Below are 19523 nucleotides of genomic sequence, written 5' to 3' on the forward strand. Positions count from 1 at the left end.
CTCTCTCTCTCTCTCTCTCTCTCTCTCTCTCTCTGTCTGTCTCTCTCTCTCTCTCTCTCTCACACACACACACACACACACACCATTTTGTTTTTGAGACAAGCTCTCACTGTTCAGTCCTAGCTGTCCTGGAACTCACTAAGCATAAGCATACAAGGCAGGCCTTGAACTCACAGAGATCTGCCTTCTCTGCCTCATGTGTCCTGGGAGTAAAAGCATATGCCACCACACCTGGCAATGAGATTTTCTATTTAAGTTTGAGGTCAGCCTGGACTACATGAGACCCTGTCTCAAAGTATGTGAATGGATGAATAACTAAACATAAGCAAATAAATAAATACACACAAACACACAGGGCACAACCAGCCGTTTATACAACTTGAAACAAGGACCTGAAAACTGAACGTGAGGAACCTTGGATGCTTCCAATACTGGAGCAAGGCTGGGCTCTAAGTAGCAAAAGGAAGGAGGGTGAGAAGAAAGGAGAAAGCTCATATGCTATTAGAAAACTGAAGCAAGAAGCCTTATCAAATTCACTTTGGCGACACTTTGGCGCTACTAGTGAGAATTCTGACAGACCATTTGGAAGGGACAGACAGAGGCCAGTTTCCTCTGTGAGCAGTCAGGTCAGTCACTAGAAGTGACAGAACAAGTCTCCCAGGGGCAAGTTTGAAAGGAGAGCATTCTTTGCTTCCGGAGTAATAGAGCATATCATAAACACTTTGCTGGACACCAATGAGAGCCACTGGCCCCTGTGAGATCTTAAAGAATGATCCAGTTCAGTTTAAAACAGTTGATGCCAAGTCTCCTTGGACGTTGGCCATTTCTTGACGGGAAGGTAGCCTTGGAAGGTGGCATTCCTTCCTTCAGGTCTCTAGGTAGCCATTTGGTGCAGTGGAGTATTCAGAACTTGTCAGCCTGTGAAAATAAACTGGTTATGCCAACAGCACTGTTCCATGCAGTCAGGAACACTGTGGCAAAAGACCATAGAAGGCATCAAGCTGGCCATTTCTCAAGTGAGAAAACTAAACTACTAATATAAAAGGCATGGAAAGAAATATATATGGTGCTATGTTTTGGATGGTGGTAACCTAAAAGTAGCTACATAAAAATGATCTCAGGTACCTTTGCAGGGCTAAAGTTCTAGAGTGTTCTTTTTTTGTATATTTATTCAAATAGTAAATAAATGAAGAACAACGAACTATAAGCAGTTTACAAAATTAAAAAAAAATAATAATCTTGCCTTTAACTTCTACTTTCCCACTAAAGAAACCAAGCTTGTTTGGAAATAAATATGGCTTCTCATAAGCCAACACCAAGCCACACAGGAAGTTTTTTTCCTCCTGCTTGCTTGTGGAATCTGGTAGGCACACCACTGGTGCTTTTTCACATGGCTACTCTTAAGGTGTACAGATACCTGGAGTTCATTATCTGCCCAGTCATTTGGAAATGACAGATGGCCTATGGCCTGCCTCACTAGAAACCAGGCCTCTGTTTCTCTATTTATAGGAGTGATGACAAAGTGATATGTGTTTAACAGTGATCCATAACCATATGACATCACAGACCTAACGGCCTCTTTAACTCTTCTTAAAATTGGGGCTATAACGGGGCTGGAGCAATGACTCAACAGTTAAGAGCACTGGTTACTTCTCTGAGGGACCTGAGTTCAATTCCCAGCCTCCACACGGTGACTCACAATTGTCTGTAACTCCAGTTCCTGGGGATATGCATATGCATGTAGGCAAAATACTCATACACATAAAATAAATATTTTTTATTAAAAATGGGGCTATGGAAATACGAGGCCTTGCCATCATCTAAAACATTCCACACAAATGAACTTGCTGGATTTCTGTCACAATGCACTGAAATGCTTCCGATAAAGATATTCTGTCCAGAGACTTCAAAATATCACCACTTACATCTCATCCGGTAAAATGGGGCCAGTCATTAAGAGAAAACAGTATGGTAGGGAATCTGAAGAAACTAAACATCATCTAACACTTTTCACCACCTTGAAACATATACAGGCCAACACAAGCTGTCAAGAAAGCAGGGAGAAACTTCCTGTGGATGATAAACTCCATAGTCAATAAAAAAAAAGAGTAGCCAAGAATCACAGGAAATCATTAAGAACAAAATTTAGGTGTGATTGTGCAAGGTTGTCCTTGAACAATAGAGAAACCACGTGTAGCTGGAATGACTGCTGTGTTTTCCAGACTGACTTGACGGGGAAGCTGGATACACCAGCCTTAACGAACCCAGCCTGCTATTACAAAACCTGAATAGTAGAATAGAACAGGGCATTAGGACTATGGGTGTAGCTCACCAGTAGCATGCATGTTTAGCAACCGTGAGGCCCATTCTTTCCCCAACACCACAAGAAAGGACATAAAGCCTGGGAATGATATGAGAAGCAATAAGGCATGCTTTATGTGTATCTGGGTGTGGGTGTGTGTGTGTGTGTGTGTGTGTGTGTGTATGTGTGTGTGTGTGTGTGTGTGTGTACACAGGTGTATACAGGGAGGTGAGCATGCACCTGTGTGCACATGCACATCGAGGCCAAAGGATAAGCAGGGTTATAGTTTCTCAGGTTCATATTCTCTCTGTCTCTCTGCTTCCTCTTTCTCCTTCTCCCTCCCTCTCTCCTTCCCTCCCTCCTTCCGTCCGTCCTTCACTCCTCCCTCCCTCCCATCTATCTCTCACTAGCCTAGAGCTCACTAAGTAGGCCAGAGATCCACCTGTCTCTACCTCCTCAGAACTGGAGATACAAGGGTGTGCCACCACACCTGGCTTTTCTCCCATGGGTTTTGGGGATCAAGGTCATGTCCTCATCGAAGCTATCTCCCCAGCACAACATTCTTGCAGATCATATATGCCCTGATTAATGTGTTCTACACATACTGGCCTGATATCAGCCTGCCAGCAAGCAGGAAGGCTGAAGTCTGAACTTGTATGGTGTGCTCCCAGAGCTCAGGCTGTTCGCCATTGCTCTCACAAGCACGAGCTTAGAGGCAGTAGCAGCTTAGGGAGACTGTCCCTTTGCCCCACTCCAGTTTCTGCTCAGGAAGCCTCCGGGGTGGGGCTGTGCAAAGAATCAAAAAGGCATCTGGCTCCAGGCTGATACAAATGGCAGACCGATGTTAGCCTGGAATTCTTCCGCCCTCCTGGCAAAATCTATAGGAAATTATGAGCTCTAAATCCCAAGGAGAAAGTTAGTCTGAAAGGACCCTTATGGTTTATAAACCATAAAACAAAACAAAAACCATAAGAAAGGAGGAACTGCTCGCCCTCCTTCTCCCTCCCATGGTTTCCGGTTTCAGTGGTAAATAAAATGTAGAGACTATGAATACATTTTTCAATACATCTTGTCGATGATTCTGTATCTCAGGAGAAAAATATACAGCTGCTGAATTAATCCTCTGTATTAAGTTCTTACGCTAAATAAACTCTGTAAGTTTCTCTCTGTGTGTGTATGTGTGTGTGTGTATGTGTGTGTGTGTGTGTGTGTAATAATTACAGAAGAGGTCATGAATTTGGGGAAATGGGAGGAGTTGGAGGGTGGAGAAGGATAGGAGTTATGTCAGTACACTTCTCGAGTATGAAGTTCTCAAAGCAATTTCAAAATTAAATGTTACTTTAAAGCAAGGGTGGGCTAGCAAGATATAGTTCAGCATGTTAAATCTGACCTGAATTCAATCCCAGACACTCACACGGTAGAAGAGAAACAGCTCCTGCAGGATAGCCTCTGACCTTCACAGGTACATTGTGCCATACTTGTGTCCAGACACACACACACACACACACACAGAGAGAGATTAATAAAAATTTTAATATGTTAAATTAATTCATTTAAAGCCAGGTGTGTGTGATTTTTGGAGGTAACAACCACTGCTTGAAGTCCACAGAGGTCAAGGTGAGCTAGACATGCATAGTACAAATTTCTCACCATTACATGTCACTGTTAACTCTCACCACTCTCACCGTTCCCATAAAGCATGGGGAAGGAGAACTCCATAGGAAAAACTGCAGAGATTAACAGTATTCATTAGTAAAGGCCCGTTTGGCCTTAATAAAACCAGAAAAGACTACTACAGTCTTAACAAATGTAAAAAAAAACAAAAAACAAACTCACCAAGCGTCAGTGAGGGTGAACAAGAGTGATAGAATTAACCAACTAAAAATAGAAGGCAATACCACACACAGCATCTTATGTGTTTTCCATCGTCTCTACATCAGTTATTACTGTGTATCCTATCTTCATGTCTGTTTCAGGAGTCTCTTAAGGATGGAGACAATGACGTTAGCTCCTTGTTCCCATGATCTGCTAAAGCCAACTACTAAAACAAGGCCTCACCACCTCACCCCTGTGGGAGGTAGAGGCGGGGGAGGGGACTTGTACTATCATTCTAATGGGAAGTCTAGGGCTAGCCTCCAGATTATTCTTCCCCACCCTGCCTTCTGCTTCCTAATCACCCCCAAAGGGGCAAGCCTCTTCCACCAGCTAATCATGCCTACAATCTCATCTCTGTCAGAGCAGCCCTGGAACTTTCCTGGTTCTTCCTCCCTTTCCTGACTCCACTTGGAACACTTTCCTCTCTGCCCTCAATAACCCCAGGCTTCTGACAAAACACAACCCTACATGCTCAGCCTCCCCCTAGAACATTCTCACTGAAACCTGGCCTTGCCCTTGCAATTTTTTCAAATAGAGCTTGCTCATTTTCTCTTACCTCCTGTCACCTTCCTTCGGCTCACCCAAGCTGTAAAAAACCTCAACATTAGCCTGACTCCACCTCTCTCTTCCTCCCCTTTGTTTCTCTTCCCCCTTGATCCCACTCCCCCTTCAACAATCATCAAATGCTATAGATTTTATCACTGAATGTATCTTATCTCAATTCTCAGTGCTCCAGCTAAGGCTTGTGTTGCTTAAACCCTTTGTTATCATTCTCCTGGACTATATTTTTTCACTAGTTTCCTAGTGCCTCCAGGCTCTTCTCCCAATACTTAAAATTATCCCACTGCTACACACAAAATGTAAACTGTGTACCTACTGCATTCCAGGCACTGAGCGAAGTGCGCATGCCCAGAACAAGTAGGACCCATTCTGTGGTAGGTACTAAGGTTGTTTTTTTCCCCAACCTTCTCTTGATTTATTTTTCATTTTTCCCTAGGTATTTTTTTAAGATCTTTGAGTGTGTCATTTAATGTACTTTGATCATGTTCATTCATCCCCTTCCCCAACTCTTCCCAGAGCCACACTCCCTTCCCTACCCACTCAATTTTCTGTCCTTGATTTCAAACCACTAAAACCAATTTGTACTGCCCAAATGTTCTTGAATATGTGGTCATCCATTGGAACATAGTCGACTTTCCAGGAAAACTGTCTCTCCCTGGACTTCTATGAACCACCTCTATACCAACCATTTTCATACATTACTTCTTGACTCCTCACTAGGGAGCTACATATGTCTGTCCCCATTTCACAGACAAGGTTGCCTGCCTTCATTCACAATGCAAGTAGCAACAGAGACCAGAGTTAGCTCCAGGCTTCATTCTAGATCTGGGATTCTGTCTCTGCTATCCAGTGGGACAGTGAACACTTGGACCAGAGACAAACAGAATGAACATGATGTGAAGAATTGAGACCTCACGTCATGTGTGAAATGAAGGAAAGAAATGAAAGCTCTCTGGCCTTGTGAAGAGTGAAATTTGAAATGGCATGGTGGTTGTCTCTACATGTTTCAAGGGTTGTCATGTGAAAGAGGAAGCACACATTCCATGTAGCTCCAAATGGTAGGGTTTGGTGCATGCCAGCATAGAACTCAGCTCAAAATTTCCAACACAGCCTCCTAACAGGAAGAGGGGGTTAAGGAGAATCCAAACAATCCTTTGTCAGAGTTGTGGCTAGGGGACATTCTTGCCTCCAGGAGTGGCCTAAATCAGCATTCTATGCACGTCAGAATCACCTGGTGGTGGCTTTAAAGAATACGGATGTGTAGCCACACCCTTGACTGAGCCAAACTGATCTGTGAAGGAAAAGTCTGTGTCAAGGTTTCCTGTCCTTAAAAGAAGATACATAGATGGGCCATCAATATAGGAAACACTATTCAGTTTCAACAGTAATGAAATTATAACTTCAATTTACTCTATAGTTTATCAGATTATAGAGACGAAGAATCTTAAACAGTATCAACATGGGAGAGGAGATACATACATACATACATATTACATGTTCATACTCTCCTGGTGGCATAAACTGGTACACCTTCTTGCAGCATAATTTAAAGGTGTTTTTGTTTGTTTGTTTGTTTTGTTTACCAGGAATTGTTTATATTGCTAAAGATAGAACTCAAGGCCTAACAAACTGAGTTACACCTCCACCCCTAAGAGAAATTTTCACTCCTAAAAAAAATGCATATGGGCTTTGAACAGGCAATTCGATAGCCAGAAATGTAATCTATAGACAAAATCTGAATTTGAAAATACTCTAAGATATTTGGCCCAGTGCTAACCGACTGTACTGGTGGAAATGCTGTATTTTAGCTCTGTCTTATATGGTAGCCACCAGCCACATGTGGCTATTAAGAAGCTGTGGTGAGGGCAATTTAGGAATTGATTGGAACTCACTTAAGTTTCAAAGTGTCAGACATATTAGCACGTAACTATAATCCCAGGAGACTGGGGCACAAGGATTACAAATTCAAAGCCAGCCTCAGCTACACAGAAAGACACTATCTCTAAAACGGAAATGAAGTCAAAATCTAAAGGTATCTAAGATGATAGATACCTCATGTTTACAACAGTATGAAACTAGGAGCTATTGAGCCAGGGAGACAGCTCAGCAGGTGGAAGTGCTAGCAGAGGGAGCCTGATGATGACCTGAGTTCAATCCCTGGAGCACACATAAAAAGCCAGGTGCACAGGCCCTCACCTGTCATTCCAGCACCCCTACTGAGAGATGGGAGGCAGAGACAAAAGAATTGCCTGGAAGCTCCTGGGCCAGTTAGCCTGAGGTGAACAGCTCAGCAGAAACAAGAAGCCCACCCAGCCTTAATGAAGCAGAAGACAACCAACTCCTGAAAGTTGTCCTCTGAGCCCCACACAGGCACGGTGACGAAATGTCTGTATGCATGTGCATGCACAACACACACACACAAGTAATTTTTACATCTAAAAACTATAAAGAACCAATCAATAAATGGGATGGTTTACCTATGAAAAACTCCTAAGAGAATTGTCAACAATCTTATTAGACATGCTTAAGGGGATGCTGACTGATAGGAGCAAATGTTGATAAGGTATGGATGAGGGGAGAGTTATTGAAGGGCTGTCAACATGGCTCAGCATAGCCACACAATAAAAACATTGAAATATTCATATACAAAAGTCAAAATATATATTAACAGAGTTCCTTCTGAGCAATGGGTTTCTTTTCTAATTTTTCTTGAATAGATTTGTGGTAACACAATAAAAGCTGAAAGAAAGATTGCTGGTGATCAAGGTAGGGAAAGACTCAACATGGAGAATGGATTGAACATATCAAACTTAGAAAACAAAGGCTAGGACTGGGGAGACAACTAAGTGTACAAGAGTACTTGCTGTGCAAGTATGAGGCCTGCATCTGGATCCCTAGCCCATGTTAAAAAGCTAGGTCATAGTGGGTGGGAACGGGGTGCAGAGACAGGAGGATAGATCAGTCTGGCCAAAGAATGGCTAGCTCCAGTCCGTGAGAGACCTTGATTCAAGGTAATTAACTGACAAGGGCTATAACTGGGCACCAATGTTCTCTGATTTCTGCATGGGTGCACATAGATGAGCACACCTACATACACATGCATGCACAAACGCACCAATGAGAGGAGGGGGGATTCTATTCGTTGCTTCAGTGAGGGTTTAGTGAGGTGGCCTCTCTGGTTTTTAATAAAAAACTGAGTTGGTCTTATGAACAAATACTTAGAGGAGTGGACCTTCTAACACACTTCTTCTAACCAACAGAAGCTACCAAACGGAGTAAGAAGGGACTTTGGGGTTGGAGGGATGGCTCAGTGGTTAAGAGCACTGACTGCTCTTCCAGAGAACCTGGATTCAATTGTCAGCACCCACGTGGCAGCTCACAACTGTCTGTAACTCCAGTGCCAGGGGACCTGACACCCATGGCAAAACACCAATGCATATAAAAGTAAATAAATTTTTAAAAAAGGGATTTTTATGCTCAGGTGCAAAGATTATAGATAATCTTTCTCACTCTCAGCTCAGTAAGAGCTGAACTAAGTCTTTGAACAGGAAAGGCATGTTCAAGAAGTCCAAACTGAAGTCAGATATGTAAAACCCTAGCATTCAGGAGGCTGAGGTAGGAACATCTTGATAAACAAACACACCAAACCTGGGCTAGGAGTGTGGCCAGGTGGTAGAGTAGCACCTAGCCCATTCCAGGGTCCTGAGTTCTGTCTGTCCCTAGCATCTAAGGGGGAAAGCCCAAGTTGAAACTCACTTAATTCCACAATGGAAGCTGTCACCTCCTTCTAGATGAAACTGTAGTGGTTTTTTCCTATGTTAAGTACTTTCCAAAAACCCCTGGGAAGAGGGAACAGAGGAGCGGCTGAGTTTTTCAGTGCTTGCCTGAAGGCAAGCATGACAAGCATTCTGCTCAAAGGTAGTTGTGAGTGGCGGCTGGCTGGAGGAGTCAACAGCTGTCGACCCTTGTCAGCCTTTCTCAACTCTGGAGAGCTATTCTCATGTGAAATCCCTTGATGCCAGCCAAAGGAACTGCCCAAATTACCTCGCCTCAGGGGGCTATGACTGGTAATATCCAACAACGTTTTGCTGATCGTAAGTAGCAAGCACTATTTGAACACTTAAGAGATACAATAGGTTTCTCAAATGTCTTTGGTCCCCTCCAGGCACCAAGGACTATAACCGGTAGTATAACAAAAGAACAATTAGAACTGTGCACGTAAAGCATGCATACATGTGAACATTCTCCATCAGCCCAGTGCTTGATGCTGGGTTACCATGCCACTCCCCAAACCTCTCTTGAGAAATCTTGGTCAATGGCGATTCAATAAGTATCCCTTTCCCTGGTTTAAAATTGACCTTCATAAAAATGCTGAACTCACAGGAACACGCAGCTATGAAACAGCCTCTCTTTCTCTGCCTGTTTCATTACATAGTTAATAGATCCGTGGACGTACTAATAATGACATGCTATATATAGCCAAGGCCCAAGGCTTCTGAATTTTTTGAACAGTGAACAAAACTCAGTGATGTTATGGACATGCCAACAAGGGTGTAACTGTTAAAAAAGAAAAAGAAAAAAAAAAACTAAACAGGAAGTAGTGTATATTTATTCAGCTTGGTAGGGCTTCCAAGTTCTGTCAAGAATTACATGGGAGGGAAGCATGGCCTGCTGTGCTAATGACCCCAACTTATATTGAAACTCTAATACTATCTTGGGTTTATGACAACAAGTGCAAATCCCACCTCAGCTGTCCCTCAATAAACACTTGGGGCTTACATGAGAACTGAACCAGAAGTTGACAGCAGCTGCAACATGGTTGTTTTGCTCTCCAGTAACCCATGGCTTTCCTAACTCTGGTTAACGGTTCTATGAAGTAAAAAACAACAAACAGAATAGAACAAGAAGGGAAGGAACACGGGAGAGTGTGTGGGCTATTTAAAGGCATCTATTTAGTTGACAAAGACCATTACTGAAGACCCTAGGAAAAACCCTAAAACTGATTAGTATCACACACACACACACACACACACACACACACACACACCACCTAGGCTTGAACCCCCCAAAAAAAATAGAGAAAAGGTCATCTTTATTCCTATATAGCATGTAACACCGTGCCTTGCACAGAGTGAGGGGCTTAATAGATGTTGGTTTAGATCGCTGGAAACTGCTCTCCCAACCCCCCAAAATCTTAATACAGAGCACATACAAGAGAAATGAATAGACTGCACTCCTCTACATCCCCTGACATAAAAGTGAGGTCAGCTGACCAGGAAACCTCTGGCCACTGGCTGTAACCCCAAGAAGAGTTTTTCTCTGTTACAGATATTTTCCTCCAGCTTTGTCAATAATGGACAGGCAGGAAACCACTGCACCTGTGCTGTACAGAAATGATTGGTGGCACATGTCCTCAATCCTTGTACTCAGTAAGCTGAAGCAGGATGACTACCACCAAGCACAAGGCCAGAGCTCCAGGCCAGCCTGGGCTACAGACAGCGACCCTGTCTCAAAACTGACATTCTTTTTAAAGCCTAAAACCTGGGAAAGAATGTCAACTTTCTACTGATTCAGGAGGCTGGTCAAATCCCAGCAGAGGTTGCTTGTGTCCCATTTATTCTCTTGATACCATCTGTCCATCTTCCCTCTCCCTTCACATGCTGTGGTAGGTGGCCTGGCACCACTGCTCAGGGGAGGTTTTTCTCCTTTATGATTTTAGAAAAGCCATACTTGTGCTAGGCTGTCTGGATCACTTGCTAACAAGCATTGAAGAAGACAGCCCAGTATAAAGAAATGTCTTGCACACAGCTTGTGGTCCTCTCTTAACTGGCTATGATGACAACTGAAGGTCTGATCTGACCTCAACAGGTTCTCGCTCCAAAATCTGAGTGAAATATACCATAAGCCAAATCCATTAAAACAACATTAAAGGTCTGGGTTTAGCTCCACCAAACAGCAGGATTAAACTTCAAGGGTCTAGCCACGATAAAGAGATTTCTTTAAAGTCACTTGGCTCTGCACAGTTGCAGCTATTAGAAATCCGATTTTTATCTCAAAGGTACATATTTTACCTTTGATCCTCCTCCAGAACTCCCACTAATGTCAACTTTCCCCACTGTTAGGATCAGGCCCCTTGTCTCGCTTTAATGTTGGTTTTATTGCTGATTCTACAAGATCAACATAAAAATTACAAGGGAAAGCTGCGAGGTTCCCTTCCCAGGATAAGTTGTGCTAACAAAAAAAAAAAAAAAAAAAAAAAAAAAAAAGCCGTCTCTTAAATGGTGAGATTTAAACACAGCAAATGACACAAAATAATATAGAAGGTAATGAGACAAAAAGCAAATCTCCCACAAAACAAAGTAACAAAACGCAAGCTAATGAACCAGTCGGGCGGTTTATTTAAGGTTTGAATCCTAGTCAAAAAAAAAAAAAAAAAAATGGCAAGGAGGGTCTTTAAAAGCGAAGGAGCAAGGAGCAAGTGTCTTTTACCACCCACGCCCCCCCCCAATTTAGACAATCTGAACAGGGCTGAGGGTGTGTTGGGAAGGTTCCCAGGGGGGTCACAATGCTCTCCAATCCCCATCCCCCAGCCCTGCCCGCCGCCAAGACAACCCTAGTCCTCTGCGGTAGGCGTCTGGTTCTAGGTCCTTCATCCTAACACAGGCACAAGCCGTCTTTCCCCCATCTGCTTGCCTCCAAGCGCTTACAAGTCTCAGGGGTCATCCTCTCCCAGAGGCGACCGATCCAAAGCCCACTCAGGAGCAGAACCCCGTTGTTTCCAATCCCCTCCCTCAGCCTCAGTGGCAATACCCCTCAACACCCACCACCGCCCTCCCACCCCCACCCCCAAGTAGCGGGAGGAAGTCGCTGTGCTTCCTCTGTCCACACCACCAGCCAAAGCTTAGGCGCCCCGGGCTTTTTGGGTGGGGTTGGGGGGGGGGGTTGTGTGTGTGTGTGTGTGTGTGTGTGTGTGTACTCGATGTGTATCTGCACTCGAGTGTGTCTGTGCATCCTTCCGCCTAGGCTGCCCCAGGTGCCCTCCCAAGGGGATCCAATCTCCTCATGCCCTCGCCCCCAGCTCTTTGTGCAGGGTCCTGTGAAGTGGGAGGTGCGCTCTGCAGCTCTCAGCCGCCCCCGCCCGAGGTAGGAACCCGCGCTCCATCCGCAGCTGTCCGCACGACCCTCTTTGCCCTCCAGCTTCTAGCCTGGCGCTTGCTGGTGGGACAGCCAAAGCGCTGTCCCCTAGAGCCAGGGACTCCCACCCCCGGGAAGCCAGTCGCCTGAGCGAAAACTTAACTAGAACACAGAAAGAAAGAGCTATCAGTGCACCAAACTGCAGCCCAGACGTCCATCCGGCCCGCCGTCCCCAGCGCGCGCGCGGGAAGCCACCTTGCCGCTCCTGGCGAGAGCGCCTTCCCCCCGGGACTCTCCGTCGCTCGGCCACTCACCAGCACCACGGATCCCCGCACGGCCTCCGACACGCTCTGGCGGAGCTCGGCTGCTGTGCCGGGCTTGCTCAGCCTCTTGGTGAATTTGCGCACTTCGGCCATGGCAGCGGTGGCGGGCAGGTCTCGGCGGGTGCGCTCAGTGCCCCGGGCCCCGGCGGTCACAGCCGCTGCTGCTGCCGCCTGTGCTGCTGCTGCCTGTGTTTACACGCCGACCGGCCGGCCACATCTCAGCTCGCCGCCCCGCGCCCAGCTCCCGCGGCTCCTCCTCCCGCGCGCCGCTCCTCCCTCTTTCCCTCCTTTTCTCTCAAGCTTTTGCAAGCTCAGCCAAGGCTCCCTTTGCTCCTCCGGGGCCCAGGCTGAAGAAGCCACCAACCTAAGAAGGAGGGTGTGTCTGCTGGAGGGGGAGGGAGTGCTGGAGGTGGGGGCGAGGGTCACGCGGGAAGAGGGGGAAGTGGCAAGCACCCGGGCTCCGCCCGCAGCTGATGTTGCTGGTGCAGCCGCATCCGGGAGGCGAGATGAGGCTGCTTCTTTTTCTAGTGTATGGGGCGGGAGGGGGTCAGAGGTGGGTGATGAAATGTCTCCAAGACTAGGGTGTGCTGTGCCCCAAGGCTCCTCTGCCTCTCTAAAGCCTGTAGGACCAGCGAAGGGGTGGGAGAAATCTCACTTGCCCCAACCCAGCAAGCCCCTGTGTCCCAGGCGGCTAGAGGCTGGGAAACAACATGGAGCTGCATGCTGCCTATTGTGTACTCAGCCTGCTTGGGTCTCGCCTATGTCAAAGGAAGGAAGAGCAGGTTTGCTGCGGGACAGACTTGTCTGGGTCCCACACCCAACCGATTTCATTTCCTTGCCCAGGCATCCACCTCACAGGGCAACTCCAAGGAGGGAACAGGCTTCTGGAAGTGTGACTTGCCCAGGCAGGGTGCGCTGGGTGCTAGGGGTACCAGAGTCTGTGACGACAGGTTGTGTAGTTCTGGAGTGGCTCCAGGAGTGGGGGGCTCTGGCGCTGGGCAGTATATGGCCTTGGCTTTGCAGGACCTATCGATTTTCAGCTTTTACATGTGTCCTGCAACTGTCTCACCCTTACCTTAGCTTCTCTAGCTTCTAAGAAATTGTTTTTCCAAAGAGCCTTCTTCTGACTAGGTGTAAAGTGTGAATGCTTAAGAAGACACAAACACAGAGAATCTTGAAGAGCCAGTGACCCTGCCGAGACTTAACTCTAAAATGAAAGGGCCCATTTCAGCTTTAAAAGTTTAAAACTGGCCCGTCACCGGGGATCCAATCTGCCCATCTGAGAGGGTTCTTACGAGTGCCTATATGGCACTGTCCAAACTTCCAAGAGCGAACAGTCACACCTACAGAAAGATTGTGTTATAGAAACAAGGGCATAAGAATGAACTCCACGAACCCAGAAACGACCAATTAATTCCCTTAGCAGCAAGTCCACTCTGACTCTATGACCTTGACCTTGATCAGGTCTCCAGGACCTAAGAAGTAGATGCCTGTCCCAAATATTGACTAAACGGTGTGTGTGTGTGTGTGTGTGTGTGTGTGTGTGTGTGTGTGTGTGTGTAATGTGGGTACTATTGTCTGCAGGTAGATCAGTACAAATTCATGCTGTGTGTTCCATGAATGATGAATGTCTGTATGTCTGGCTCCTGGTTAGTGACCCCCACAATGCTCCAGCATTTTTCCTTGCTATGAGAGCCCAGATCTGCTGCTTTGGGTACAAGGTAGAGACATAGGGTTTAAGAAGAAGAAGGATACAGATGAATCATAATTGGTGAACACTAACCCATACTAATATCTCTCCTTTTCTAGTAGGATGGCCTGGACTCCTGCTCCATTTGGAGCAATGGGGTATATGATAGCTGCCTGAAGGAACTTCTAGAAAAAGTTTTCCACTTTGATAGAAAGAAAAGGGTGTTCATTTCCCAACTCATAGGTTCAATTTTCAGATCATACAGAGTCTAATTCCCTTGGGGACTGGAGAGATGGCTGAGAGGTTGAGAGCATTTGTTGTTCTTGCAGAGGACACAGACTCAATTCTTAGCACCCATATGTTGGCTTACAACCACCCTTAACTCCAGTTAAGGACATCAAGTGCTTTGGGCACCATGCATCTATGTGGTACACACATGTACCTTCAGGCAAGACACGCCCACACTAGTGCTAAAATTCCTTCCTTGGGTAACATCTACCCCTCCCACTAAGGCTCCCAATGGCAACCTAAGGTGCAGTTCCACCAAAGTTCACCTGGGGAAATCAAAGAGTTTGTTAGGCTTACTTACAGAGCAACAGATGACATGTTACTGGCAAGAGTGTAGGCGACCTGGAAGCAGGCAGTCTGGAAGGTCTGCACCCAGCAGATAGCTACCCCACCACAGCAGTGTAGATGGATCCCCCTTCCCTCGCTCAGCCTTCCCTACTCATATCCTTCTGGCCTTCCTAGAGCCCCGAGGCCAGGAGCAATTAGAATAGAACTGGTTGGGAAGGAACACTAGACACTTGAGTAAGGGTCCTATGACTTCCCCCACCCTCTCCTTCCAAGAGTCAACAATTCCAGTTTTGATGGTCATTGGAGAACAGACCCTGCAGAACTCCTGAAGATGGTAACAGTTTAGCTTGGTGGATAGTCATGTACAACACACGTAAAAGATAGACAGACAGAGCCCTCTGTCCCTCATTCTTAAGAGCAATATAATTTTGTGGGTGAAGAGTCATCCCTGGACAGCTGTATTATAATCAAGAGGGAAAACCAAGACAGCCTTAAAGAGGTCAAACCAGAATCAGTTTTGAGCTATCAAATTTTTCATACTACTTAGCTCTGAATTCCTTTTCATGGGAGGAAAATAAATCCTTGAGTCAGTGTCTCTCCCCCTCTCTCTGCCAGACTGCCTTGATACTCTCCTGGTAGCTATAGTTTGCTCTGAACTCACACCTGGTAGATGATGTGCTGAAGCTCACACCTAGGACTATGGGCTAGACAAGTATTCCACCAACTGAATGTTACCTCCTGCCCTTTCTGTCACTTTTATGTAGTCAAGTAGTCTGTTACCTTTAGCCAAAAGCATCCTTAGCACTAGAGGATCTCGGGAGCTGCAAAGGGTACACAGCATTGAACATGACAGACACAGTCTCTCTTCTCATGGAGCTGGCATTCCACCATAACCAAATGAGCATGTTTGTTTCAGGAAGATTAATTCCATCCAGAGTGTTAAAGAAGTATGATTAAGAGTCAGTGGAGTTAGGGGCCTAATGTAGAGGATATGATCAAGAAAAGCCTCTTGGAGCTGAATCCCAGGAGGTGGGCACTGCAAGCGGAGTGAAAATGCAAGGCATATCCCAAAGATAGAGGGAGACATAACATATTCAAAGATCAGATTTTTTTGTCTTGTTTTGTTTTGCCTTTTTTTAAAAAGGCCCCGGAGGCTGAAGGATTGAAGTGAGAAGAATGGTTAAGAGATGGAGGCAGACAAGTAGTAGTTTCTCCAGAGCCTTGTGAGCCATGGGAAGCATATGTCATGCTGATGGTGCACAAACACCATCTGGCCATTGTGCAGTCTCCATGCTCATTTGTGAGGGTGTAGGTTTTACATTTTCCTCTTTAGGACTTCTGTTTAATTACTTACACATCATGAGTGGTGCTATCCACTGAGAGGATGAAGAATTAATGGCACTGTCCTTTTCCTTTGTGGGGAAAAAAATGAGAGTGTGTTTGTGATGCAAGGTAACCTGTGATAAGGAGCTTATTCCAGGTTTTTTGCTTTTGTTTGCAAGGGGGAGGGATCACATCTATGGAGCATTTCTGAAGACAGGGCTGTCAGCTAGACATTAAAGCATGAGTGGGATGTGGACAGGATTTCACTCACTCACATGGTAAAGAGAAACTGTAGTGGCGACTCCTCCAGCCTCCAAGAGGACATTTCGTTAGGTGGTTTCTTGTCTACATTTGTTAAATAGCTTAGCTGTTTCTTACAAATTCACATGTCATATTAACACTTTTGTAACAAGACATGGTGGTGCGTGCCTGCAATCTCAGAACTCAGACTGCTGAGGCAAAAGGATAGTGAGTTCAAAGTTTTAAGCAACTCTGAAGTACATACGGAGTTTGAGACCAGACTGGCCTACGTAAAAAGACTTGATCTCAGAAACAGGAGGAAGAGGTGGTGGTGTGGAGGGAGAAGAAAATAATTTATCCATGTACATATATGTGAATTAGGGGATGGTAAGAACCAATGAGCCTTCACATTTTATTATCCAGTTGAGACTGCCAATGTGTACACCTACCCCCAGCTAGGTTGTATGTTTAAGTATATGTCAACTTAATAACACTGTAGATTCCATTCCTCCTTCACATGAGCCACATTTCACATGCTCAACAGCCAAATCCAGGGCAGACTTAGAAGAAGGCTTAGGGTGTAAAAGCTGTTTAGAACAGAATTATGTGAACCTTTTCCAATGAGAACATAGTGATTGTCATATGAATGACAAAATAAAATAGTGTAAGCAATCATAGTGCTGTGCCCACCTCTTGAGCATTCCCGAGGCCTTTGTAACAACTGAATGGTCGTTGTGGGGAGATAAATAGTCTCCAAAACACTCACGTGTATATCTCTTTCATTCTTTTAGATGTGTGTATTTATTTACTTGATGCATATAAACATTCTGTCTGAATGTTTGTGTATGTACCATGTGCATGGCTGACGCCTGCAGAGGACAGAGGAGGGCATTGGATCCCATGGAACTGGAATTATGAATGGTTTTGAGCTATCGGGTGGGTGCTGGAAATTGAACCTGGGTCTCCATCAAGAGCAACAAATGTCTTAACCACTGAGGTCCATATGTCCATATCTCTTTCCATGCTCAGAACAATTGTGAGAGGTGGGTAGATTTTAGGTCATTTTCCCATTTTAAAGATGAGGAAACTAAGAAAGATAAATCACACAGCAGTTGGCAGACAGGCCTCTAAAGTCTTTTGCAGATATACCATATAGTATACAACAACCCAACTGTTCCAGAGAACAATTCCATTGTACTTCATGCATTGTGAACTCATCATTTTTTATACTGAGGTGTCAGACAGGATGTAATAATATGTGCAATATATCAATATATGTATGGAAAGCCCTGTTGCAATTATAAGGCATTTTAAGTAATAGAAACCTTACTTGATATCTATTATTAGATGGTTGTATTGTTTGGTATAATGGGAGTTTTTTGTTGTTGTTGTTGTTGTTTTCCCAGAGAAAGTCACAAATGTTTTGATGTTTTCTAAATTCACTTTCTTCAAAAGGTATAGTAAAGAAACACTCCAGTGGGCCAGAGTGATGCACACTTACCCCAACACACAGAGGCTGAGGCTGGAGAACTGCCCTCAGTTACATAGCAAGACCCCATCTTAAAACAACAATGAATACTCTTTATGATCCAAATGGAAGAAGGCATTCAAAGTCTTCCCCTGAGCTCTTCACGCATGCACACTGACACATACGCCTATACACACACCAAAACATAAAAAGTAAAGATACTCTCTATACATAGTACTTTGTAGATTTAAAGATGACCTTTTCTCTTCCAGGAATGCAGGAATAGGTCCATGAAAGTGTCGATGTGTGCTTTTCATGTATTTCAGATGTTTTAGAAAGCATTGGAGATTGCTTTTTCCAATGTACATGTAAACTCCTGAATGATGCTTCAAGCCTCTGCTTCAGCTCCTCCTTCTAGGTTCCTGCCCTGACTTCCCTCAATGCTGGACTGTGATGTGGAACTGTTAGTAAAATAAACCCTTTCCTTCCAAAAATGCTTTTAGTCAAGATGTTTATCGCAGCAATGGGAGACAAAGCAGAGCACTAGCCCTGGGGCAGAGTTGAACAGAGCAAAGGAGGACTTTGGGAGCCTTTCGGGAACAAGTGCATTGCAGGAACTAGGATCAGGCCAAGAAGAGGACAGGGCTGAGCAGTGATGGCACACAACTTTAATGCTAGCGCTTGGGAGGCAGAGGCAAGCAGCTCTCTGTGAGTTCCAGGTCAGCCTGATTACAAAGTGAGTTCCAGGACAGCTAGGACTGTTACACAGAGAAACTCTGTCTCGGAGAAAGAAAAAAAAAAAAAAGGCAGAAAAGCCAAATGGAACTTGGAACCTTAGACATTATATAGTGACTGGTTGAAGGGCAGAGCGTTGTTTTTGTACAGAAGCCAAAGCTAGGTTTCCCTCTAGATACAGGAACACAAAACACTCAGAAGGTGGGGCCATCTTACAAGCCAAAGGACAAAGATAAAAAGCTAGCTTGTCTCTCAGCAGCTTTATGATCCTCATTCATGAAGACCAAAACCTTCTACCCGCAAAGAAGCCCTAGAGATAAGTACAGCAAAGAGTGGGAGTAATCATAGAAAAGGGAGGATGTGAAAGTTTACTGAACCTCTACTACACACCAGGCAGTATGAGAACTTCTGTTGTCTGGTCACTATAAGAGACCAAGCTCCAACACAACCCACAGGGTTAGGCCCTACTGGGGCCACTAATCAACATGAACAGGGTAACAGCGTTGGTAAGCAGAAGGACGCCGAAGTCACACTGTACTGGGTCACATCTTGCTCCCCTACCCTCTACTAGGTTACAAACTGGAAATAGTAACAGTACTTGGCTCACAGGGTTATAGAAACTTAATGAGATAAAATGCCCTAGTCCACACTAAGCATTTAAGGATTAACTGTGGCAGACTGTGTTCCCCAAAGGTATTTGCAGCAATGCCTCCTATCTCATGGGCTCTTCTGAAAATGTGGCTCTAACATTTCTCCTTTCAAGGCAAAAGTGGCTATAAAGTCTGCTAGGCTCTGGGTGGAATGAAAACGCAGGGACCCATGTTCATAATTTATTACAAACTTTAAGAGAGCATTAAGTCAAATCCAGGGGCCTTGAGAGTGAGGAGCACTATGGGGGCTGCCCAGGTGGCACACCTGTGACACCCATAACAGAGGGACGGGTCTGTGATCTCTCTATTTGAGTCTGGGTGGACTTGTGATTAAATCAGGGTTGACACAGATAATTGCTGATACTAGCACAGAAAGAGTGATCCAGCACCAGTGTGCTCTTTGGGATGCCTTTGTTGGAGCCCTTAGCGGCCATATGAACAGTCTAGCTAGCCGTCCTGAGTCTACCAGGCAGACGCTGAAACTGCCCATGAGGAGAGCCCACGAGAGTACATGAGGTGAAATCAATGCATGCCTAGCCTTGGTAACTGTCCCATTCCAGCTTCAATCACCAGCTCACCAGCTCACCTCTCACTCACACAGCACCACATGCAACCTGCTCCAGCCAGAGGGATCTGAGAACTTCAT

The 19523-nt window shown here is 45.2% G+C and overlaps 2 protein-coding genes across 4 annotated transcripts in view; one reads left to right on the plus strand and one right to left on the minus strand.

The window, feature by feature from the left end:
- Positions 1–12574, minus strand: part of Dock11 (dedicator of cytokinesis 11) — a 181867-nt gene extending 169293 nt beyond the window's left edge. For both annotated transcript variants that reach the window (XM_051178430.1, XM_051178429.1), the window contains exon 1: positions 12187–12574. In XM_051178430.1, coding sequence (XP_051034387.1) covers positions 12187–12288 — 102 coding nt within the window. In that variant the 5' untranslated portion in view covers positions 12289–12574. The remainder of the gene's footprint in view (positions 1–12186) is intronic.
- The window catches only part of Klhl13 (kelch like family member 13), a 585186-nt gene that overhangs the window by 64389 nt on the left and 501274 nt on the right, over positions 1–19523 (plus strand). The gene's annotated exons all lie outside the window — the stretch shown is intronic.

Source organism: Phodopus roborovskii, unplaced genomic scaffold, assembly GCF_943737965.1.
Source record: "Phodopus roborovskii unplaced genomic scaffold, PHOROB, whole genome shotgun sequence".
Taxonomy (NCBI): domain Eukaryota; kingdom Metazoa; phylum Chordata; class Mammalia; order Rodentia; family Cricetidae; genus Phodopus; species Phodopus roborovskii.